The sequence below is a fragment of the Bos mutus genome, chromosome 5 (assembly GCF_027580195.1).
Source record: "Bos mutus isolate GX-2022 chromosome 5, NWIPB_WYAK_1.1, whole genome shotgun sequence".
NCBI lineage: Eukaryota > Metazoa > Chordata > Mammalia > Artiodactyla > Bovidae > Bos > Bos mutus.
In genome coordinates this window covers 29,285,367-29,307,971 of record NC_091621.1, presented here as the reverse complement: position 1 = coordinate 29,307,971, position 22,605 = coordinate 29,285,367, and the positions used below count along the sequence as shown (strand labels likewise).

The 22,605-nt window shown below is 41.2% G+C and overlaps 1 protein-coding gene across 1 annotated transcript in view; it reads right to left on the bottom strand.

The window, feature by feature from the left end:
• Positions 1 to 22,605, bottom strand: part of KCNMB4 (potassium calcium-activated channel subfamily M regulatory beta subunit 4) — an 81,628-nt gene that overhangs the window by 39,517 nt on the left and 19,506 nt on the right. Inside the window, exon 2 of the mRNA XM_005887722.2 lies at positions 6,456 to 6,583. Within this exon, the coding sequence (XP_005887784.1) occupies positions 6,456 to 6,583 (128 nt within the window). The remainder of the gene's footprint in view (positions 1 to 6,455; positions 6,584 to 22,605) is intronic.

Here is a 22,605-nt window from a genome sequence, read left to right as displayed (position 1 = left end):
GGGTGAACTTAAAAATTAGGATATATCTGTTCAGGATGAGAAGTACAACATATTTATCTTATTTCACAATAGAATTCTCTCCTTTGAGTTATTTTTGTATGTTCCATCACTTTGCTCATTAATCAAATTTCTGTTATGTATTCATTCAAGATCTCACTCAGCATCTAATCAGTGAATAATTAGGCTATGCTCTGATTAGTTGTTTCCACCATTAATGTTAGAAATTTACTGGGCAAGGAAAGAAAAGCATATACGTATACTAAGTACTAATTCTTGTGCAGATATGATCATTACCAAAATAAACAAATAAAAAGTAAAATCCTGAAGATAGAACATGTCTATCTTTGTCTCATCTTACAGATAAGAAAATCAAGAGCAAGAAGTTCCACAATTTACCCTAGGTCACATAGTTATTAAGCGGTAGAGAAGAAATGTAAACCAGACACCTAAGGCCACATGGTTGCTGCATTAAGGAAGTCATAACCTATCCAAGGAGAAAGATACATATTCAGCCAACTCTCTAACAGTGTGATAAAAGCAATCACACCCCTGTAGGAACTCAGAAGAGGGAGGGCCTGATTATACCTGAAAAGGTGAGAGAAGTTTACACAGTGGCCTTTGAGGCAAGTCTTAATAGTAACAAAAATAATAATGGCAAACACTTTCATAGGAATTACTCAGGGTTAGGCATGTACCATCTCACTGATAACCTCACAATAACCTTATCATTTCTCCCTTCTACAAAGGGAATGGGGCACACATAGGTCAGAGTAACACACCACATGTTAGAAAGTGGCTAGTTTCAGCCTTCCTACCACTGTAGCATGCTAATTCCTACAAAAGGGAAAAGGTGAAGGAAGGGGAGAGAGACAGCAAAGGCATGAATGTGTGTGTGAAACAGGGCATACTCTGAGGACTGGCCTAGGTGGAATGAATGTGTAAACCTTTAAATCAGGTCAAGTCACCACTCCCCATCACTGGCTACTCACCAAGTTTAAGAGAAATGTAAACCCTGCCTATTCTCTCCAGAATCAACACTCACCACTTTCCTTCTCCCTAACAGCTTCTCTGTCGTGGGGGCCTTTTGGGTCCTAAAACTCACCAAACTTTCTTGCCTCAGAACCTCTGCATATAGTGGTGTCTCATTCTGAAATACCGTTCCCCTTGTTTTTTGCCTACCTAACTCTTGACCATCTTCTGGTCTCCACCTAATTACAATTTATGCATACAGGCCTTTGAAATTCCCCACCTTGTTATAATGTCTCATAGCAGCACCCCCAGCTTTTCCTTCATGGTGTTTACTCCACTTTGTAATTATCTATCTAATGTGATGATAGGGTATAAGCTCCATGAAGGCATGGATCATGTCTGTTTTTCTTTTTCCAGCTTATAGACAGGGGAGTAAACAGCAGAAGTTGAACCTGGAATCAGAAGGGCATAGCCTTCATCCAATGAACAATAAGAAGTCAGAAAAATTTAATCAAGGACTGTGATAAAATCAAAGAAGACTTAAGTGAAGTACAACAAAACTTAGCCTAGTGTAGATGATTGATGAAAGAAAGGCCAGGCCTGAAAGACCAGTTGCGAGGCACTTCAACAATCTAGATGAGAAACAGTGAGGGCCTCAACTGAGGGAATGAATTCAAGGCTTCACAGGTGAAGTGGCTGGATCTGTTCATTTGACAACTGTGTGTGTGTGTGTGTACCTGTGGGTGTGGGGGTGCACACACATGCATGTGTAAGCCTGCTCTGTGCCCTCTGTGAACTAATATCCACTTAGGACAAAGAAATTAAGTATTAAAAAGTAAACCTGTATAGAAAAATACAATGCTTTCCTTAAGAGGAAAAGTTCAAAAACTAAGGACAGATCACTCTTCCTTGTCCTTAGATCCAAAGGGAATTAAGGAATGAGTAGCCATTTTCCAGGGACACGTCCTCGTCAAGGGGAAGCTGCGGAAGGCAAAGATGAGGGAGGAAAATTGTATGGAAAGACTGAGACTCAGAGATGTTTTCGAGCAACTGAATGGAGATTTCAAAACAAACTTGGTGGGCTTCCCTGGTGGCTCAGTGGTAAAGAATCCACCTGCCAATGCAGGAGACACGGATTCCATTCCTGGTCCGGGAAGATCCCACACACCTTGGAGCAACTAAGCCTGTGTGCCACACTACTGAGCCTGTGCTCCAGAGCCCAGGCGCCACACCTACTGAAGCCCGAGCTCTTAGAGCCCATGCTCTGCAACAGGAGAAGCCGCTGCAATGAGAAGCCTGTGCACTGCAACTAAAGAGTAGCCCTCACTTGCCACAGCTAGAGAAAAGTCCACGCAGCAACAAAGACCCAGCACAGCCAAAAAAAGAAAAAAAAACTGTGGTAAGGGGGCATGGAGCCATGTGGGCTACAGTCCATGGGGTGGCAAAGAGCTGGACATTACTGAGACACTTTGAGAGAGAGAGAGAGAGAGAGAGAAGTGGGCATTTCTGGGGTTTTGCTGAGAAAAGATAAGCCAAGGAAAGGCTGCTGCTGCTACTGCTAAGTCGCTTCAGTCGTGTCCGACTCTGTGCGACCCCATAGAAAGAGACAAAAATATATAGGGAAAGTAAGTGTGACCTTGCCTATACCAAAGAGTGTAAAATTTTATGGAGATTATGGAGATTCGATGCTTCAAGGTTGAAGGAGTCATAGAGCCAGAAGGCTGTATGGGAAGATCCTGAAGAGAGGCAGCCAGGGCCTGGTTCCACAAGCCCTGGGCAGGAAGTCACCATGTTGTGGTTCTTGGGTGGCAGAGAAGGAAGGGGTGATTGCATGGGGACCATCCTTCCAGGGCAGGCATGGCTCCTGATGGCTGCTCTGGCCACTGCAGATTCCATTCCCGACTGTAACTCACCTAAATAAGCCTTCAACAATGGAAACCTAAGACTCCAATCATCTTTGTCTTAGATTTTTAAAATAACATCCTTTTCTTGAAAACGGAAACTTCTTGGTAACTTTTCTCCCCAATCCTGCATTTGAGTGAAATCTAAAGGTTACTTTAAATATAAAGTTCACCTTATCAAGAGCATCTGGGAGTCTTTACAGTGAGTCTATTTTTATTGCATATTTTGCAGTAGTAAAAAGTGTACTAAGAGTAGATGGCACCAAGGAGCTGCCATTTTTCACACCTCCAACCAGCACTCTTGTTTCCTCTTGCAAATGTCATGATAAAAGAGCCAAACTTCAAACTTCTGTTTTCTCGAAGTCACTTAAAATCATGTATGGCGTGCTTCTGAGTTGTGAGAGACCATCCCTACTTCTGTCTATACCCCAAAAGTTTGAAAATGGGACAGTGAGATGATGGATGGGGAATGGGTATCTGTTCTAAAGAAGGAATGATGAACTTAAATGTACCACTACTAAAGTTGATATACTATAATCGATATACTGTGTTGGCCAAAAAGTTCATTCAGGTTTTTCCATTAGATGTTACAGAAAAACCCCAAAAACTTTTTGGCCAACCCGGCATAATGCAGGGTGAGTTCTTTACAGATAATTCTCAGCATGCCAGGGAATGGTCCTGTTTGATCTGGTACCGAGGATATTCGGAGTTCGTGCCCTAGCAGAAGGCAGCCCTATTTGGAGGAGGCAGCCTTTAGAAAACTTGGTACCTGAGTGGGGAATGAGGGCAAGTTACCAAGATGACCAGCAGCTGGGTAGCACAGCCCGTGGGAGGGGCCTGCCTGCTTCCTCCTGCAAGCTCAAGGTCATGCACATTCGGAAACCAGCTCCGGGTCCAGGGGGTGGGAGCCTAAAGGGTCACCTGTTGCAGACCGTGGTGGGTTCAGTATCAAACTGTCTTGACTGCTAGTGCCTATTTCCTGTGGCTGGGCTCCCCGTCTCACTGAAAACCATATCCCCACGTCACCTTTGTATTTCATTTCTCCCCTGTTTTCCTCAGGGAGTGTTCCCTTTTTTCCTTATTTACTATGTGTAGTCAATATTTCCTTCTCCCTTGGCAGTTTTAGTCCATACTCCGTCTCATTTCTCTGTATCCATTCCTATTTCCCTCTCAATTACTCATCTCCTCCCTCCAATTCTTTTTCCAGTCACGGCAAACTTCTTGAAAAAGTAGCCTGCACTTGGTAAAACCTTCACAGGCTCATCTCAGCCCAAGACAAAGTGATTTCAACCCCTTTGCTTTGAGGCAGTACCTAAACTGTGTTCACAAAGATCACTTACACACTCGGAGCTGCCACAGTTGACTTCTAAGCAGTGCATCTTGATTATTCTTTTCCCCTTAAAACACTCGCCCTTCCAAATCTTTTCACTTTCCTCTCAACATCTGGCCACTCTCTCTCCATCTCCTCCCCCTCATACCAATAACACAGAGGATCCCAAGATTCTGTCAACATTTCTCTCCTCACTCCAGTACGCATTCTTTCCCAGTGTGCATTCTTTCTCTTTGCTTCAACCATGGCTTGGGTGCCAACGATTCCCAGATCCGTATAACACTGACCCGGACTTCTTACTCTTGAACTGAAAGTCTGTAATTCTACCTCTTTCTTTTGGATATTTTGAGACTCTCAGATTCAGCACAGTCAGAGCTAGACTATCCTCTTCTCACACTCAGTCAAATGTGATACCTCCCTTTTCCGCATCACTCACATGGCTGCTAAGTTCTGCTGACTGTGATTCTAAATGTCTCTTCTGATGTACCCCTCCATGGGCTACTGCCACTGCCACTACTCTCAAACTGGGATAAGAAGAGGGCTAACAGAAGGAGCTCAGGGAATCAGATGAGCTGGTTTCAAGCTGCATTCTGTTTTTTTCACTTCAAGACTTCCGCTGGAATCTTTAAGACTCAGTTTTCCCACCTGTCAAGCGGGGCCAGTATTTAGAACTATTATAAGAAATTTAGTGATCTAACCAAAATGTTATTCACAATGATTGGCAAAGGTAGCCACTCAGAAACACTATGTTTTTCACTCAGTACTCTCCTTACTCCCCCCCCAACCCCAATCTCTAAGTAAGTACTGAGCTAAGTACTAAGTACTAAGTAAATCTCTGAGCTAAGTACTGTGCTAAGTACTAGGGATACAAAGCCAAAGAAGATATGGTCCATACCATTAACCAGTAGGCAATCTAGTTGGGAAGATGGGCATACAAACAATTCCAGTAGAGGGTTATGGGTGAGAGGATAGAGCAGTGGCTCTCAATCCTGACCATATACTAGAATTCTTAGAATTGATTTTTTAAATGCTAATACCTAGGTTCAACCATCAAAGATTCTAAGTTAATTCATCTGTGATGCATTTTTTTTTTTAAAGTTCTTCTGGTATAGTTACGACAGTGAGGATTGAGAAAGAGCTCTAGACAGCACACAGAGGTACATCTTGTAGCTGGCACTTTTGGATGTTCTACAAATTGCCCCTTTTCTGTACCTCCTTCCTCTACATGAATTAGGAGACTCTGCCATATCCCTGCCTCAGACGTAGATCCTACCTGCCTGTTCTTGCTTCCAAGTTTAAGAAAGACAGTCTTGGCAGCAGTGTGGAGAATGTCCTGGAGTGGGGCAAAGGGTGGAAGTAGAAGGGCTAGTTAGAAGACTATTGTTGCGTTAATAGTTAGAAGACTATTGTTGTGTTAATAGTTAGAAGACTATTGTGCTCTCAGATTCATGAGAAATAACATGAATCTAAACTAAAACAGTGGCAGAGGGAAGACACAGAAGAGTTAATACAGGATAAAATCAACAGGATGATAAATATAGGTTATAGAGCATAAAAGAGAAAAATGAGTTAAGAATTACTCAAAGTTTCTAGACTCAGTAAATGAGTAGGCTATAGTGCCATTCACTAAGAGAGGGATTATGGGAGGAAGAGAAAGTCTGACCTAAGTGTGGAACACCCAAATGGAGAGGGACAGCAAAGAGCTGAGAATACTCAACATTTGATGAACAGATTACTATGATTAATCTGGGTGGATACTGGAATAGTCTAGTTCAAGGCACTGTTGCTGTATGCTATAACTTGAGTTCTCTCTAGGTCAAGTAAAGTTTTAATGATGGAAACATTTGAAGATATCTGGTCAGAATAGAAAGGAAAAAGAAAGATAAGATTTGATGCAGCCCAAAATGATGATAAATCTGAACGTTGTTCAGTTTGTGATCATTAATTACAAATGATTTGGGAGAACACTCCTAGTAAACAGTCCTCCTACCTAAAGGCATTTTCTTAGTGTATCCAGAGGGTAAACTCTATGATGCATGATACAGGTTCTCACCTTTTTTGGCTAGCAGGTTCTTCACATGCCCCCCATCCTATAGAGTAAGAAAGGGCTACCCTAACTACATGCTAGGAAGAGTCGAGACTATCTCTCTCCACATTGTATATTTTGTCAAGTGAGCACAATCTATGATTTATTAATATAATTAGCTACCAAGGCTACAAACAACTTTAATATGCACATGTAAATATTTGCTTACCTTTGAAATTGATTAAAATAGCAAGTAAATGGCTGGGAACCAATCTCATCTTTCCAGTACTGTTGCCAATTCATGACACTTTCCAAGTTCTTCTGATTTTCTCTCTTACAGGGAGGAATATAGGAGCACTAACAAAACAGAACACAGAAAGTAAACCTATTATTCTATAGAATATTGAAATATAGGCCGTTTTTAATAGATAGTTGGCATTATGCTTATGGTAAATCTAATTTGACCTACTCAATTTTCAATTTAACCAAATTGGAATTGCTAAACTATATTTCAAATTTTGAATTTGGCGCAATTACAGGAAGTATTCCAATAATAAAGATACAGCCAAAAATAACTTTCAGCCATTACACTGCAAAGATACTTTATAAACAATTAATTACAATCTACTAGTGGGTTGAAAGCATAATATGGGCCTGCTGATGAACAAAGGGAGGTAACACAAAAGTTGATTTTTATCCCCAGTCTCCAGCGGACTTTGACATTTTCCTCTTCTACTTTTAACTAACAAAGCAAGCACACAGCTCTCCTCTGATACTGATCTCAGCCGATGAAACTCGTTTTCTTTTCTTACATGTTCCTGAACAGCAAAATCAAAGGGAAAGTTCATCTCAATTACATAATCAACACATTTTGCTAACCGTTGTCCCTTTCTAGCCATGCCTCTGACAAAGTAGTTCTCCATGAAGGGACTTTATTACTTGAAGCAATATATTCAGCAGAGTTAGAAGACTGCTCTTAACCCTAGATGTTACAATTAACCCTTAGCATTCTAATCCATTTTTTCCATTTCAGTCTTTTATGATGATGATCATGGTGAAGATGATGCCAGTTTACAGCTATTGAATGTTTACTATGCCAGTTAAGTGGAAGTCCCTCAGTCATGTCCAACTGTATATAGTCCATGGAATTCTCCAGGCCAGAATACTGGAGTGGGTGGCCTTTCCCTTCTCCAGGGCATCTTCCCAACCCAGGAATCAAACCCAGGTCTCCCGCATTGCAGGCGGATTCTTTATCAGCCACAAGGGAAGCCCTTACTATGCCAGACATGGTAATAAATGTTTAATGGCCTTACCTCCGATCCTTTTTACAACAATCCTATAATGACCCCCACCTTACAGATGAGGAAACTGAGATTTCCGTCAGTTCTACAACTGGAAATAGAGTCTGGTGACTCATCACATTCCACTCTCAGATGTTGTATCAAGGTGTTCAGTATTAAGGAGCAGAGAAAAAATCCACTAGCTCTATAGTATAATTTGAGTCACATGATTTTAGAGCATCTACTTTCTCAATGTCTTCTAGTCATTTTTGGGTAAAATACAAACATTTTAGCAAACATTTTAGCATGATGTACAAAGCTCTCCATGATCTGGTCCCTGCCCGGTCCTCATTCTCACTCAAGCCTGGGATGCAGTCATACAGAAGCTCTTGTTCCCAAATCTGCCATGTGGAATCCACAGTATCATACTTGTCTGTTTCATGTCAGCCTCTCCAATTTGTTGGCAAGCTGGGACAAGGGTTATTATTTTCTCTTCTGTATCTTTAAACCTAGGACTGCAGCTAGTTAACATGGAAATTTCAAAAATGTTGGTAAAATTAATAGTAACACATGTGGATACATCTTTATTCAAGAAGAGGAAGATATTTTTTTACAGCAGTTAAATATTTTAAAGTATTCAGTTCAGTTCAGTTGCTCAGTCACGTCCGACTCTTTGTGACCCCATGAATAGCAGCACGCCAGGCTTCCCTGTCCATCACTAACTCTTGGAGTTCACTCAGACTCACGTCCATCAAGTCAGTGATGCCATCCAGCCATCTCATCCTCTGTCGTCCCCCTTTCCTCCTGCCCCCAATCCCTCCCAGCATCAGAGTCTTTTCCAATGAGTCAACTCTTCTCATGAGGTGGCCAAAGTACTGGAGTTTCAGCTTTAGCATCATTCCTTCCAAAGAAATCCCAGGGCTGATCTCCTTTAGGATGGACCGGTTAGATCTCCTTGCAGTCCAAGGGACTCTCAAGAGTCTTCTCCAACACCACAGTTCAAAAGCATCAATTCTTCTGCACTCATCTTTCTTTATAGTCTAATTCTCACATCCATACATGACCACTGGGAAAACCATAGCCTTGACTAGACGAACCTTTGTTGGCAAAGTAATGTCTCTGCTTTTCAATATGCTATCTAGGTTGGTCATAACTTTCCTTCCAAGGAGTAAGTGTTTTTTAATTTCATGGCTGCAGTCACCATCTGTAGTGATTTTGGAGCCCCCCAAAATAAAGTCTGACATTGTTTCCACTGTTTCCCCATCTATTTGCCATGAAGTGATGGGTAAGCCAACTTTTTCACTCTCCACTTTCACTTTCATCAAAAGGCTTTTGAGTTCCTCTTCACTTTCTGCCATAAGGGTGGTGTCATCTGCATATCTGAGGTTATTGATATTTCTCCTGGCAATCTTGATTCCAGCTTGTGCTTCTTCTAGCCCAGTGTTTCTCATGATGTACTCTGCGTAGAAGTTAAATAAGCAGGGTGACAATATATAGCCCTGACATACTCCTTTTCCTATTTGGAACCAGTCTGTTGTTCCATGTCCAGGTCTAACTGTTGCTTCCTGACCTGCATATAGGTTTCTCAAGAGGCAGGTCAGGTGGTCTGGTACTCCCATCTCTTTCAGAATTTTCCACAGTTTATTGTGAAATTTTATTTCATTTAAATTTTAAATATTTTTATTTAAAATTTTTAAAACTAAATTTTTAATTTTAAAAAAATTTTAAATTAATTTTAAAATATTTTTAAATTTCTTAGATTAAAATTTAAAGTTTTATTTATTTAAATGTAAAATATTTTTCTATTATATGTAACAAATTCTCATGTTATACAAATATTGTCTCAATGCATATTTACCCTCTGCATATATAGTTTCACTTCTACTAATAACAATAATATATAGCTAAAAAAATTCTGTGAAATTATGAATCCTGAGCTCTTCAAAGCAGCAGTTGGGCTTAGAAGCAATGGAGACCATTAGATAGGGTTCCAGTCTTATTAGTTGTTACATGTTTGGGCTTGAAGTAAATTACTTTTTTTCTAAATTTTATTTTCCCTAATCTGCTAAGTCTCCAAAATAAATTCTAGCTCTATATCTCTATGATTCTCTTCTTGGAGATACAGCAAGAAAGGACCCAGCAGAAGGCAGTACTGCAAACACTGTTGAGTATTTTCTCCAGAAGAGATCCTGCCCACTGGGGAGATGGCCAGGAAGCCTGATGAAACCACCATTCCAGCCAGCAAGGAGGACAAGTGTGGTTAGTCTTTACTTGGAGACATGTATTTTGCATTAGGAAAATGTTTATAAAGGGCTTCTGATTTTCCTGTTGCTTATTTCCTATAATGTGACAGATGTTTCCTTTCCTTCTATTAAAAATTCATTTTCTGTATCATGGTCAACTAGTTTATAAAGTGAGAGTAGTGTCAAATGACTGTGCTCTTTGTAGAGGGCAGAAATTTCTAGGTCTGGAGGTAGAAGCCATGAGGTGTGAAACGAAAAACTCATCAGAGGTCTTTTTGCAAGCCCCTCAACACAGGACTTCCCTAGTGGCTCGGCAATAAAGTATCCACCTGCCAATGCAGGAGATGCAGTTTCGATCCCTGGGTTGGAAAGAGCCCCTGGAGAAGGAAATGGCAACCCACCCCAGTAATCCTCCCTGGGAAATCCCATGGACAGAGGAACCTGGTAGGCTACAGTCCATGGAGTTGCAAGAGTTGGACATGATTTAGCAACAAAACAGCTGATACTCAAAACAAGAGGTATGCTAAACATTTTCAGGAATAACAACCAACAACCAAATGTAATTAAAGCAGATTTTTAAATTCTGTAATTATCTCAGTTTGAAAACTTTACTATTCAGTTTTGGGAGGAGGGGGAAAGAAGTGTCTCTACTGAATGACAGCTCTATAGTCTGACCAGGAGAATTACAGCTACACATTTCTGAAAAAGTCAGACTAAAAGTTTCACGGAGGGTGTAAAGTTTTATATTAGGTATGTTGTGATTTTATGTGGGATAAAAGGAATGTTTATTGCCTCTAGGAGACTTTGAGCTAGTACAGATGGATTTTTGGAAGCAAAGTACTCTCTCACATTGGGGAAAATAACCTGTGATCAAAATTTAAGTATTTTTTTCCAAGGACTGCATTCTTTCCAAAGAGTATCACAGATTAAATAATGAGTTTACAATACTCCAGCAGCTTCTAAAGTGCACATGTCCTTGAAAGGAAAATTGGGAAAATTGTTAAAAGGCTAAACTTTAAGGCCCTTAAAAATCATTATTATCTATTTTTTTATACCTTGATTGTCCATTTAATTGGTCTTTAAAATTTCTATGAAGCCTAACTCAGATTTGCTCTAGATTCTTTCTCAATTTAGTGGATCGGTGTAGATTATAAGAATTTTAAAATAAGGTATAAGTGAAAATTCAAAGCAGTGTTCCAGAAAAAAAAATTCAAAAATCAGTCATAGAGATTTTCTTTTCTGGGTTGTTCAAGTTGTTCAAGGTTTTCCTGGCACCAAATAGCTCCCTCATAAATCTCTCTCCTTTGGAGGAGGGGCACAAACAATGTGTGTCTTATCACCATTATCACTATCATCAGCATGGTTAACACTTATTGACTATATGTCAAACATTTCATTAATCCAAATCTCATTCAATTCAAATGAGCAATTATTATAATCACCCTCATTTTACAGATGAGGAAACTAAGGGACAGAGGGGTTTCAGAAAACCTTCCTTAGGGCTTCCCTGGTAGCTCAGCAGTGAAGAATCCGCCTGCCAATGCAGGAGACACGCGTTCGATCCCTGGTCCTACGTGCCATGGAGCAGCTAAACCCGTGTGCCGCAACTACTGAGGCTGTGCTCAGAGCCCAGGAGCAGCAACTACTGAGCCCATACACCTAGAGCCTGTGCTCCACAGCAAGAGAAGCCACTGAAATGAGAAATCTGCTCACTGCAACTAAAGAGTAACACCCATTTGTCACAACTAGGGAAAAGCCTGAGCAGCAACAAAGACCCAGCACAGCCAAAAAAAAAAAATTTTTTTTTTAATCTTTTCTTAGATTACAAAGGCAAATGGAACAGCTGGGATTCAAACCGCAGAGAATTCTTTTTTTCCTGAGCTTCTTGAGTCATTTTATTATTTTTAGTTTAATTTTTTTTTTTTTTTTTTTTGCTGCCTGTGGGGTCTTAGTTCTCTGACCAAGGATTGAACTGGGACCCTCAGCAGTGAGAGCGCAGAGTCTTAACCACTGGACTGCTGAGGAATTCCGGAGAAGGCAATGGCAACCCACTCCAGTACTCTTGCCTGGAGAATTCCATGGATGGAAGAGCCTGGTAGGCTGTAGTCCATGGGGTCGCACAGAGTTGGACACGACTGAAGCGACTTAGCAGCAGCAGCAGCTGAGGAATTCCCTGCAGAGAATTCTCAACCACAGTGCCTCGCTTTAGGGCTTCCCAGTTTTCCCTTTTTGGAGCCCCCTGATTTGGTGGTCAGGGAAGTGGCCTGACTTCCACACCGCTCTCTTGGAGAACTAGTGTAATGTTTTCTTGGGAATGGACTTTGTGAAGTCCTCCTGTGGATTGGCGGGCTGAAGCTGTCGGTTGCAGCCCTTTGGTTTCCCGGTACATTCTCAGAGAAATGTATTGTAAGTCTTTGCTTGTTCCCTCCTTCTCAATTTGGCTTCAGGGTTGGTTTTTGGTGCCACAGATGTAATTTCACTTAGGTGAATTTATAGACACAACGTCTTCGGTCATGGAGGACAATGAGCCTTCCCTTGGAGAAACTTCTTTGTGCTGTTCTGACCTTTTCTTGTTTTTCATTTGCAAAGGCTGCCTTTCCCAACTTCTAATACCATTATCGCCCAAATAACCTTCACTAGAGGCTGTGTCATTTGCTGCCTAAAATTGCATGAAATCACTCTCTTTAAAAAGTCAGGAGAAAAAGAGGTACATGATAAAATATATTTGTTTAATGCCTATCTTTTAGAAAAGAAATTTGAGTTTTGCATTCATGAAGGAAATTGATGGAACTGAATGGGCTATTCTGAGTGTATTAATGTAAAAACTTTCAGAGAGTTTATAAAGGGAAGAAACTATCATCACTTGAAGTGAAATATCTGATTATGTATGCATTATCACTTACTTTACATTATCTTATTTTAGGGCTTATCAAGATTCATAACAGCATTCTTTTTCAGCCTACCACAATGAATTTGTATTTTAATAGAACACTTCTTGAGTGGGTTCTTTGTGATGTGTCTTGAGGATTGCGTTTCAATCATGTGGGCAGAGTAGGCAAAATTCACTTTCTTCCTTTACTGAGTAACTTTAAAAAACCACTGCACAAAACACACCATCTAGTTAACTAAACGCTGGGGGCTGGGTTCTATGTTAGGCATTCCTTAAGAAAGAGAAATGAAGACATTTTTTTGGTTCCAGTTTCTTTCTTGACTTGACTTGGTTAGGGAGGTAATTATTGAAAGACGTAATATTGGAATAGGTTTAGTAGATTAAATAATTTCCAAAGTAAATTTGGTTGTAAAATGAATTCTTAAAACATTATCTACTGGAACATAGATTTAATTATATTTTATACCATACTTTCCTATTTTCTGAAATCCCGTAAGACCTCTCTGTGTCAGCTCTGGTGTATAATTTTAATGACATTTCTGAAAATATAAACATACAATCAGAAAAGCACTTAAAACAAAGTGGGGGAATTCCTTGGTGGTCTAGTGGTTAGAATTCGGTGCTTTCACTGCCATGGCCCTGGTTGAGTTCCTGGTCAGGGAACTGAGATCCTGTACAGCCAAAAAGAAAGGAAAAAAAAAAACTGTAGAATAAAAAGTTTAACTGAGTCATTTATAAACCCTACAATATTTCACATGCCTCATGACTTCATTAATTGTTTGCAAACGTGTGCACTGAATGCAAACACATATTCCTGAGGAATGTAGGTTAACTGAGCAAACACATACAGAATTATATGTCAGCTAAGCTAAATTCTAGGGCAAGTGGTTCCAGTATGCACACCCACATCTCAAAGCTAAATGGAAATAATCTTATAGAAGAATCCGAAGGCCAAATAAATGGCTTAGAAAATGTGAAAAGTAGGGCTAAGAACAAAGGGGTGCTAAAATGAGCTCTTCAGAGAGAGCAAGCTGGACAGGTACAGAGAGGTGCCCAGCCTAGAATAGGGTTCGTCAAAGGATGGTCCCACAGACCCCTAGACTGTCAAAAGATCCACCCTTCTGAAAGTCTCACTCAGAGGCACTAGGAACCTGCATTTTTAACAGCTTTCTTTCTTCCTTGGAATGACAGGTTTGGGGAATTGATCATTTATGCACTAAACCATTCTTGATTGCGCAGTACAGGATACAAAGCTTAGATGTTACCCCCTAGCCCTCTTCTTCCTCCCTTCCCAGGAACATGTAGTGCAGTAACAGTAGCATATGTTAGAGTGCTTTGTAGTTACGAAAGAAGAAGTTAAAATTTTGGCTTTGAGGGGAAATAGAAGGCTTCACAAAAGAGAAACCATGATTGTGTCTTTAAGGTTGAATGGAAGTTTGTTTTTCAGAGAATGGGTTGGGAAGGGGACATTCCAAGAAGATGGAATGTGATGGATGTTCCAGAAAGACTGAATCATCTAATGTGCTTGAAGGTGAGGGACATGGGAGAAGACATTGGAAAATGCCCCAATTATCTGAACCACTCACTACCCACGAAGAAAAACAGCTCACCACCCACCACAGAGTATTCCCACCCGCCCCCAACTCTCCTTTAGTTGGACTGTATTATTACGTTTTGAGACCACATCTGCATTTTTGTAATTTAACATTATTTATTTAACTTCTGGATTCAAATAGACTGCTAAAGTTGGTGACATTATGAAAACTGAAAAAAGTTTGGAACAACATTCCACTTTCAAGAGAAAATAGTTCATTCAGCTGGAAAGTCAGGAAATAAAAATGCAGTGTCTTTGCCAAAAAATATAGGTTGAATCTCAATAGAAGTCAGACCAAAACAAGAAGTTTTAATCTGGAAGATGCTCAACAATAATTATTTATAATAAGTATGGCAGTATATGTGAAGATGTGTTCAATGGCTTATGATGATAATTTAAAATTCTTGAGATGGCCAATCCTCTTATGACCATATAGAACACTTAAATGAAATAAAATGTCTTAAATGCTCTTGCACGCCTTCAAAAATGCCTCATAATGTGTGTGTATGTGTGTGTGCTTGGTCACTCAGTCATGTCCAACTCTTTGTGATCTCACAGACTACCACCCGCCAGGCTCCTCTGTCCATGGGAATCTCCAGGCAAGAATCCTGGAATGAGTTGCCATTTCCTCCTCCAGGGGAACTTACCAACCCAGGGATCAAACCCACACATCTCCTGCATCTCCTACACTGGCAGGTGGATACTTTACTACTGAGCCACCTGGGATTCATTATATATGTGTGTGTGTGTGTATAAAATAAAATATTAACAACCATCATTTCTGCATGAATGAAAACAACAAGCCCTGTCTGTGGTAAGTCCCCTAGAACCAGAATTGATAGATAGTGGTGATGAAAAATTGATGCTTCCTATTTGTGGCAGAATGTATTTTTCCATAGATGGCTCCACCAATATCTATCCTATTTTACATGCTTTTACAATGTGACATTGACTCTCCTTTACTCAGTGTTGTGGGTTTCCCTTCCCTAGAATATGGATGAGTCTGTGATTACAGAGGAAGTGATGCTGTGTGATTTCCAAAGCTAAATCAGAAAAAGAGGACATAGTTTCTGTCTGCATCTCTCTCTTGGGAATGCTTGCCCTTGGAGTTCGGACACTATGCTGTGAGAAAGCCCAGAGTAGTCCATGCAGAGAGACCACACGGAGAGGCCTGTGTGGAGAGGAACCAAGGCCCCCCACTCAACAGCCAACTCAACTCAACTCTCTGATACGGGAGTGAATGAGCCTTCAGATGGTTCTTGCCTCCAGGCTTCAAGTATTTCACTAGAACCTCAAACATCACAGGGCAGAGATAAACTGTCCCCATTATGCCCTGTCTGTATTTATGATCCACAAAATTTGTGATCATAATAAAAATGATACACGCTCATGTGTAGTCGCTCAGCTGTGTCCGACTCTTTGTGACTGGACTGTAGCCCACCAGGCTCCTCTGTCCATGGGCTTTTTCAAGAGAAATACTGGAGTGGTTTGCCATTTTCCTCCTCCCGGGGATCGTCTCCACCCAGAAATCAAACCCAGGTATCCTATGTCTCCTGCACTGCAGGAAGATGATATCATGCTGATGATACACACTGCTGATATCAGAAATTGGGGAGTACAAAGTGTTCTAGATTCCCTGGTAAAGTACAGGTGTGCCAGAGAGTGGGAAATGCAGTGGTGTGTTATTTCAGTGATGCTTCTGGGGGTGTCATGGCACAGGGGATTTCTGGATATGTCCTCCAGAGTGAAAGAGATTGCTGTCCTTTTCACTCATTAAAACTAAGAGGCACAGTGCATGATGGACCCTTGACATTTTGGAGGGAACACTTACCCATATTTGGGACCCCACCTCTGATCCCTTACTGAGCAATCCACAAACCTGACTCCTTTCAGCGGCAGCCAGAGCAGGAGAACCTGCTCTTTTCACTGACTTCTGTGGCCCAGGACCTCGAATGGTATCCAAGCAGTGCCAGAGGGGAGGGATAGATGGAGTCTGTGGAGTTCTGATAGTGTAAATCAAACCCATGCTTTCTTTGACAAATTGCTATTCTCCTTTCAAGAAACTCTTGGTTTGTTACTGATGCCTAAGCATGGGACATCCAGTCACCATGTCATTCATTGTACATTGGGCTATTCGACCCACCTAGACACAGAGGTGGGGCTTTCAGGGCTAACGCAGCTCCTGCAGGCAAAAAGGATTAATAAATAAATGCTTCATATTCCTGACACATCTTCACTTTTGTACTATGGCCTTCTCAACTTATCCTAATGTTGCAGTTGTTAATCTAGACATATTTTTCTCAGACTAAGATATTCAGGGAGGCCTGGCATGCTGCAGAGTATGGGGTTGTGAAGAGTCAGACAAGACTAGGTGACTGAACAACAACAACATATTCATCGATCTAGGAGTACTCTGCAGTGTGCTTGAGAGTGCCTAAAGCCTATGACCAGTTCTGGTCGAAGAAAACATTTGAGCTCAGTTTAGCATAACTTTGAGCAGAACTTCTAATTGTTTATTTCTCTTAAAAGGAATGATGTTGGATGTACAGGCCTATATTGATTTATGGGCAATAAATAACAAATAATAAATTGCATTTTGAGTAAACTGATTAGAGTATGTTACAGCCTCAGAAAAAGAACTCTGATCAATACATAAGATTCAAAAATTGTATTTCCCATGCACCCTTTCTCAGGAAGCTACTTGAAGATGTATCTCACCAAAGAAAGGGTATATAGACAGTGGCATAGGGTCATGGAAACAGAATACCTAACAGAGGAGAGACACAGCAGGTCCAAGGTGCAACCAGCGCAGTTTGGGGCAGTAGGCTGAAGCAGTTCAGAAAGGAAAGTTTTTTAAAGGAGAAAAAAGTAGAATGAAACAGTTACACATTATGAATAAGTATATGGGCTCCCCAGGTATTGGCACTAGTGGTAAAGAACCCACCTCCCAGTGCAGGAAACATAAGAGACGAGGGTTCTATCCCTGGGTCGGGCAGATTCCTTGGAGAACTGAATGGCAACCCACTCCAGTACTCTTGCCTGGACAATCCCCATGGACAGAGGAGCCTGGCAGGCTACAGTCCATGGGGTCGCAAAGAGTTAGACATGACTGAAGTGACTTAGCATAGCACGTATATGAAAAACAGTATACAAAGGAGTCTTACAATTCTGTGGGAGAATTTTGTAAAAGTAAGGTAAAGGTACATAAGGAAGTAAGAAAATATTAAAAGAGCATGATTACTAGTGCAAAGAAAAAGCAGCAATAAAAATGAACATTATGTAGTTAAAGTTAAGCACTCCATGTTAATTTGGCCCAAAACTAAGATATCTGAGGGGTGAATGGCTGAAAAACGAGACGGAATGGGATGGTGTAAGAAAGTTAAATGCTCAGATTCAACCATTGGCAGGTGATTGTCTAAAATACATACATTGGAGAGCCTACTGTTTGAACATGAATTTAAACAATGGAAAAAGAGAAAACAAAAACAGTGAAATATAGTTGTCTCTGGACGCCAATGCTCAAAATTCTCCAAGCCAGGCTTCAGCAATATGTGAACCGTGAACTTCCTGATGTTCAAGCTGGTTTTAGAAAAGGCAGAGGAACCAGAGATCAAATTGCCAACATCCGCTGGATCATGGAAAAAGCAAGAGAGTTCCAGAAAAACATCTATTTCTGCTTTATTGACTATGCCAAAACCTTTGACTGTGTGGATCACAATAAACTGTGGAAAATTCTGAAAGAGATGGGAATAACAGACCACCTGATCTGCCTCTTGAGAAATTTGTATGCAGGTCAGGAAGCAACAGTTAGAACTGGACATGGAACAACAGACTGGTTCCAAATAGGAAAAGGAGTTTGTCAAGGCTGTATATTGTCACCTTGTTTATTTAACTTCTATGCAGAGTACATCATGAGAAACGCTGGACTGGAAGAAACACAAACTGGAATCAAGATTGCTGGGAGAAATATCAATCACCTCAGATATGCAGATGACACCCCCCTTCTGGCAGAAAGTGAAGAGGAACTCAAAAGCCTCTTGATGAAAGTGAAAGTGGAGAGTGAAAAAGTTGGCTTAAAGCTCAACATTCAGAAAACGAAGATCATGGCATCCGGTCCCACCACTTCATGGGAAATAGATGGGGAAACAGTGGAAACAGTGTCAAACTTTATTTTTCTGGGCTCCAAAATCACTACACATGGTGACTGCAGCCATGAAATTAAAAGACGCTTACTCCTTGGAAGGAAAGTTATGACCAACCTAGATAGCATATTCAAAAGCAGAGACATTACTTTGCCAACAAAGGTTCATCCAGTCAAGGCTATGGTTTTTCCTGTGGTCATGTATGGATGTGAGAGTTGGACTGTGAAGAAGGCTGAGTGCCGAAGAATTGATGCTTTTGAACTGTGGCGTTGGAGAAGACTCTTGAGAGTCCCTTGGACTGCAAGGAGATCCAACCAGTCCATTCTGAAGGAGATCAGCCCTGGGATTTCTTTGGAAGGAATGATGCTAAAGCTGAAACTCCAGTACTTTGGCCACCTGATGCGAAGAGTTGACTCATTGGAAAAGACTCTGATGCTGGGAGGGATTGGGGGCAGGAGGAGAAGGGGACGACAGAGGATGAGATGGCTGGATGGCATCGCTGACTCAATGGACCTGAGTCTGAGTGAACTCCGGGAGTTGGTGATGGACAGGGAGGCCTGGCGTGCTGCGATTCATGGGGTCGCAAAGAGTCGGACACGACTGAGCGACTGATCTAATCTGATCTGGACGCCAAAAGGCATTGGGACAGAGGAGTCCTCAATGTAGTTCTATTGAGATCTTTCTCTATTTCCTCCCTAGTAACTGGTCTACTTTGAAAGAGAAAAAAATCATTACTAGATTGTTTTAGTTTGGACGTTTGTATTAACCTAGAGAATAACCATATCATCCTATGGTTTCAAATCTACTAGCATAGTATTTCATCCACGTATTCAGGAATCAGTATAGAATAACAGGCAATTTTTTTTTCTTAACCATACCATGCAGCATACAGGATCTCAGTTCACCCACCAGGGATCAAACCCGTGCCTCTAGCAGTGGAAGCCCAGAATCCTAACCAATGGACTGCCAGTGAAGTCCTCAGAGAATTTATTTTAGAGCAATATTTCCTCTTATTACAGAAATAATGGTTTACAAATATCTGGACATCCTTTAGCCCAGTTAAGTTGACACAGGAAATTAACCATCACATCTCAGTCTTCCACTGAAGAGAAAGCCATTTATTGCCACAAGCTCTTCAAGTAATGAGTTTTGAATCACTGCTCTACCATAGTGCAAATATCCTCTCAAATTGGTCATTTTTTCTTTCAAATTTAATATTTTTGAAAAATATGTTAACTTCTTTCTTACTGTGTCATTAAAAAAGTGTATTAGTTCATAATATTTGCTCTTGCTTTAAAAGGCTTTGTCCAGTGACAAAATTATGTATATATTTACCTATATTTTTAGGACTTTCACAGTTTTTGTAAATTAAAAGTTCATCCCATCAAAATTACAATTTTATTTTAATTAAATATTTTCAGAATAATTTTGAGTATTTTGCAAATAAATTTTATTTGGAAAATTACTATTTTAAAATACATAACATTCAGAGATCAGATCAAAATAGCAGAGGTGTATGATACGGAGCTCCCCTTCTCCCTTACAGATACATCAAAAAATATCTACGTGTGTAACGACTCTCACAGAACATCTGCTGAACACCGGCAGAAGTCCTCAGACTCCAAAAGAGCAAGAAAATCTCCAAGTAACTGGGTAAGACAAAGACAAAAAAAAAAAAAAAAGACAGAGAAAGAAATTGGGATGGGATCTGCACCTTTGGGAGGGAGATGTGAAGGAGGAAAAGGTTTCCACACACTGGGAAGTCCCCTCACCGTGGTGACAGAGAGAGCTTTGGAGCCTTGGAGGAGAGCACAGCAACAAGCGTGCTGAGGGCAAAGCAGAGAGACCTGCACAGAGCGTGGGTGCTGACCCACACTTCCCAGCCTGAGAGGCTTGTCCACTCAGCCAATGGAGTGGGTTGGGGCTGAGTACTGAGGCTCAACTTCGAAGGTCAAATGCCAGGGGGAGGACTGGGGTTCACTGTGTGAAGACCGCTAGAGGGGGCTAGGTTGTAGAGCACCACAAATGAGGGAGTCTGGGAAGAAGCCTCTCACTAGAGAGGCAAGGGACCATTGTTGGAGGGTGTGCACAGAGACAGGGGGGTCTGCCACAGGAGCTTCTTTCTCTGTGTGCCTACGGGTGGCAGGGCACTGCCTACACGAGCTCCAGGGAAAACAGAACTACCATATGACCTAGAAAACCCACTTATGGACATAAACCTAGAGAAAAATCTGTAAGTCAAAAAGATACATGTACTTCAAAGTTCACTGCGGCACTATTTATGATAGCCAGGATGTGAAAGCAGCCTAAATGTTCATCAACAGAGGAATGGATAAAGACGATGCAGTACATATACACATTAGAAACAATGAAACTGTTCCATTTGCAGAGATGTGGGCAGATTGAGAGACTGTCACACTGAGTGAAGTAAGTCAGAAAGAGAAAAACAAATATTGTATAATATCACCTGTATGTGTAGAATCTAGAAAAACGACACAGATGAACTTAATTTGCAAAGCAGAAATAAAGATACAGACATAGAGAACAAACATACGGATATCAAAGGGTAAAGGAGAGGTGGGATGAATTGGGAGATTGGGATTGACATATATACACCACTATGCATCACTTCATGGGAATAGATGGGTAAACAGTGGAAACAGTGTCAGACTTTATTTTTCTGGGCTCTAAAATCACTACACATGGTGACTGCAGCCATGAAATTAAAAGACACTTACTCCTTGGAAAAAACATTATGGCCAACCTAGATAGCATATTGAAAAGCAGAGACATTACCTTGCCAACAAAGGTCCGTCTAGTCAAGGCTATGGTTTTTCCAGTGGTCATGTATGGATGTGAGAGTTGGACTGTGAAGAAAGCTGAGAGCCAAAGAATTGATGCTTTTGAAATGTGTTGTTGGAGAAGACTCTTGAGAGTCCCTTGGACTGCAAGGAGATTCAACTAGTCCATTCTGAAGATCAGCCCTGGGATTTCTTCGGAAGGAATGATGCTAAGGCTGAAATTCCAGTACTTTGGCCACCTCATGTGAAGAGTTGACTCATTGGAAAAGACTCTGATGCTGGGAGGGATTGGGGGCAGGAAGAGAAGGGGACAACAGAGGATGAAATGGCTGGATGGCATCACTGACTCGATGGACGTGAGTCTGAGTGAACTCCAGGAGTTGGTGATGGACAGGGAGGCCTGGTGTGCTGCGATTCATGGGGTCGCAAAGAGTCGGACATGACTAAGCAACAGAACTGAACTGATGCATAAAATGGATAACTAATGAGAACCTACCACACAGCATGGGGAACTCAACTCAATGCTCTGGTGAACTGAGCAGGAAGGAAATCTAAAAAAAAGAGGCGGCATTTGTATGTGTATAGCTGATTCTGTATAGCAGAAACTAACACAACATTGTAAAGTAACTCTGCATGTGTGTGTGCTCAGTCGCTTCAGTGTTGCCCAACCCTTTTCAACCTTATGGACTGTATGTAGCCCTCCAGGCTTCTCTATCCATGGGATTCTCCAGGCAAGAATATTGAAGTGAGTTGCCATGCCTTCCTCCAGGGGATCTTTCCGACCCAGGGATCAAACCTGCATCTCCTGCATTGCAGGCAGATTCTTTACTGCTGAAGTCCTGTAAAGCAACTATACTTCAATAAAAATTAGTTAACAACAACAACAACAAAAAATCCCCTGGACTCCTACCACCCAGAACTCCTACCACCGAACTTTCTCCTTTGCCACCCTCCCCAACAGTTTCCCACAAATTATATCAAAGTAAACACTGTACTTTGCATTTGCTTCTCTCATTCACTATTAGTGAGTATACTCTGCATTATCCTTTTGATGGCAGTGCTTCTTGGCTGCATCTTCATCTATTTCACCTTCTTTAATCAACAGACATCATCTTCCATTTTTTTTAATCACTATATACAATGCTCATTAAATATTGTGCACAATCATTTTTGCTGACAAGTGTGGCACGGATTCTTAGGAGTAGAAATCCTACCTCAGGGGGAGGGGGGAAGGATAAATTAGGAATTTGGGATTAACAGGTAAACATGCACACGCTTGCTTAGTCGTTTCAGTCATGTCCGACCCTACGTGACCCTATGGACTGTAGCCTGCCATCTCCTCTGTCCGGAGGATTCTCCAGGCAAGAATACTGGCATGGGTAGCCATTCCCCTCTCCAGGGGATCTTCCCCACCCAGGGATTGAACCTG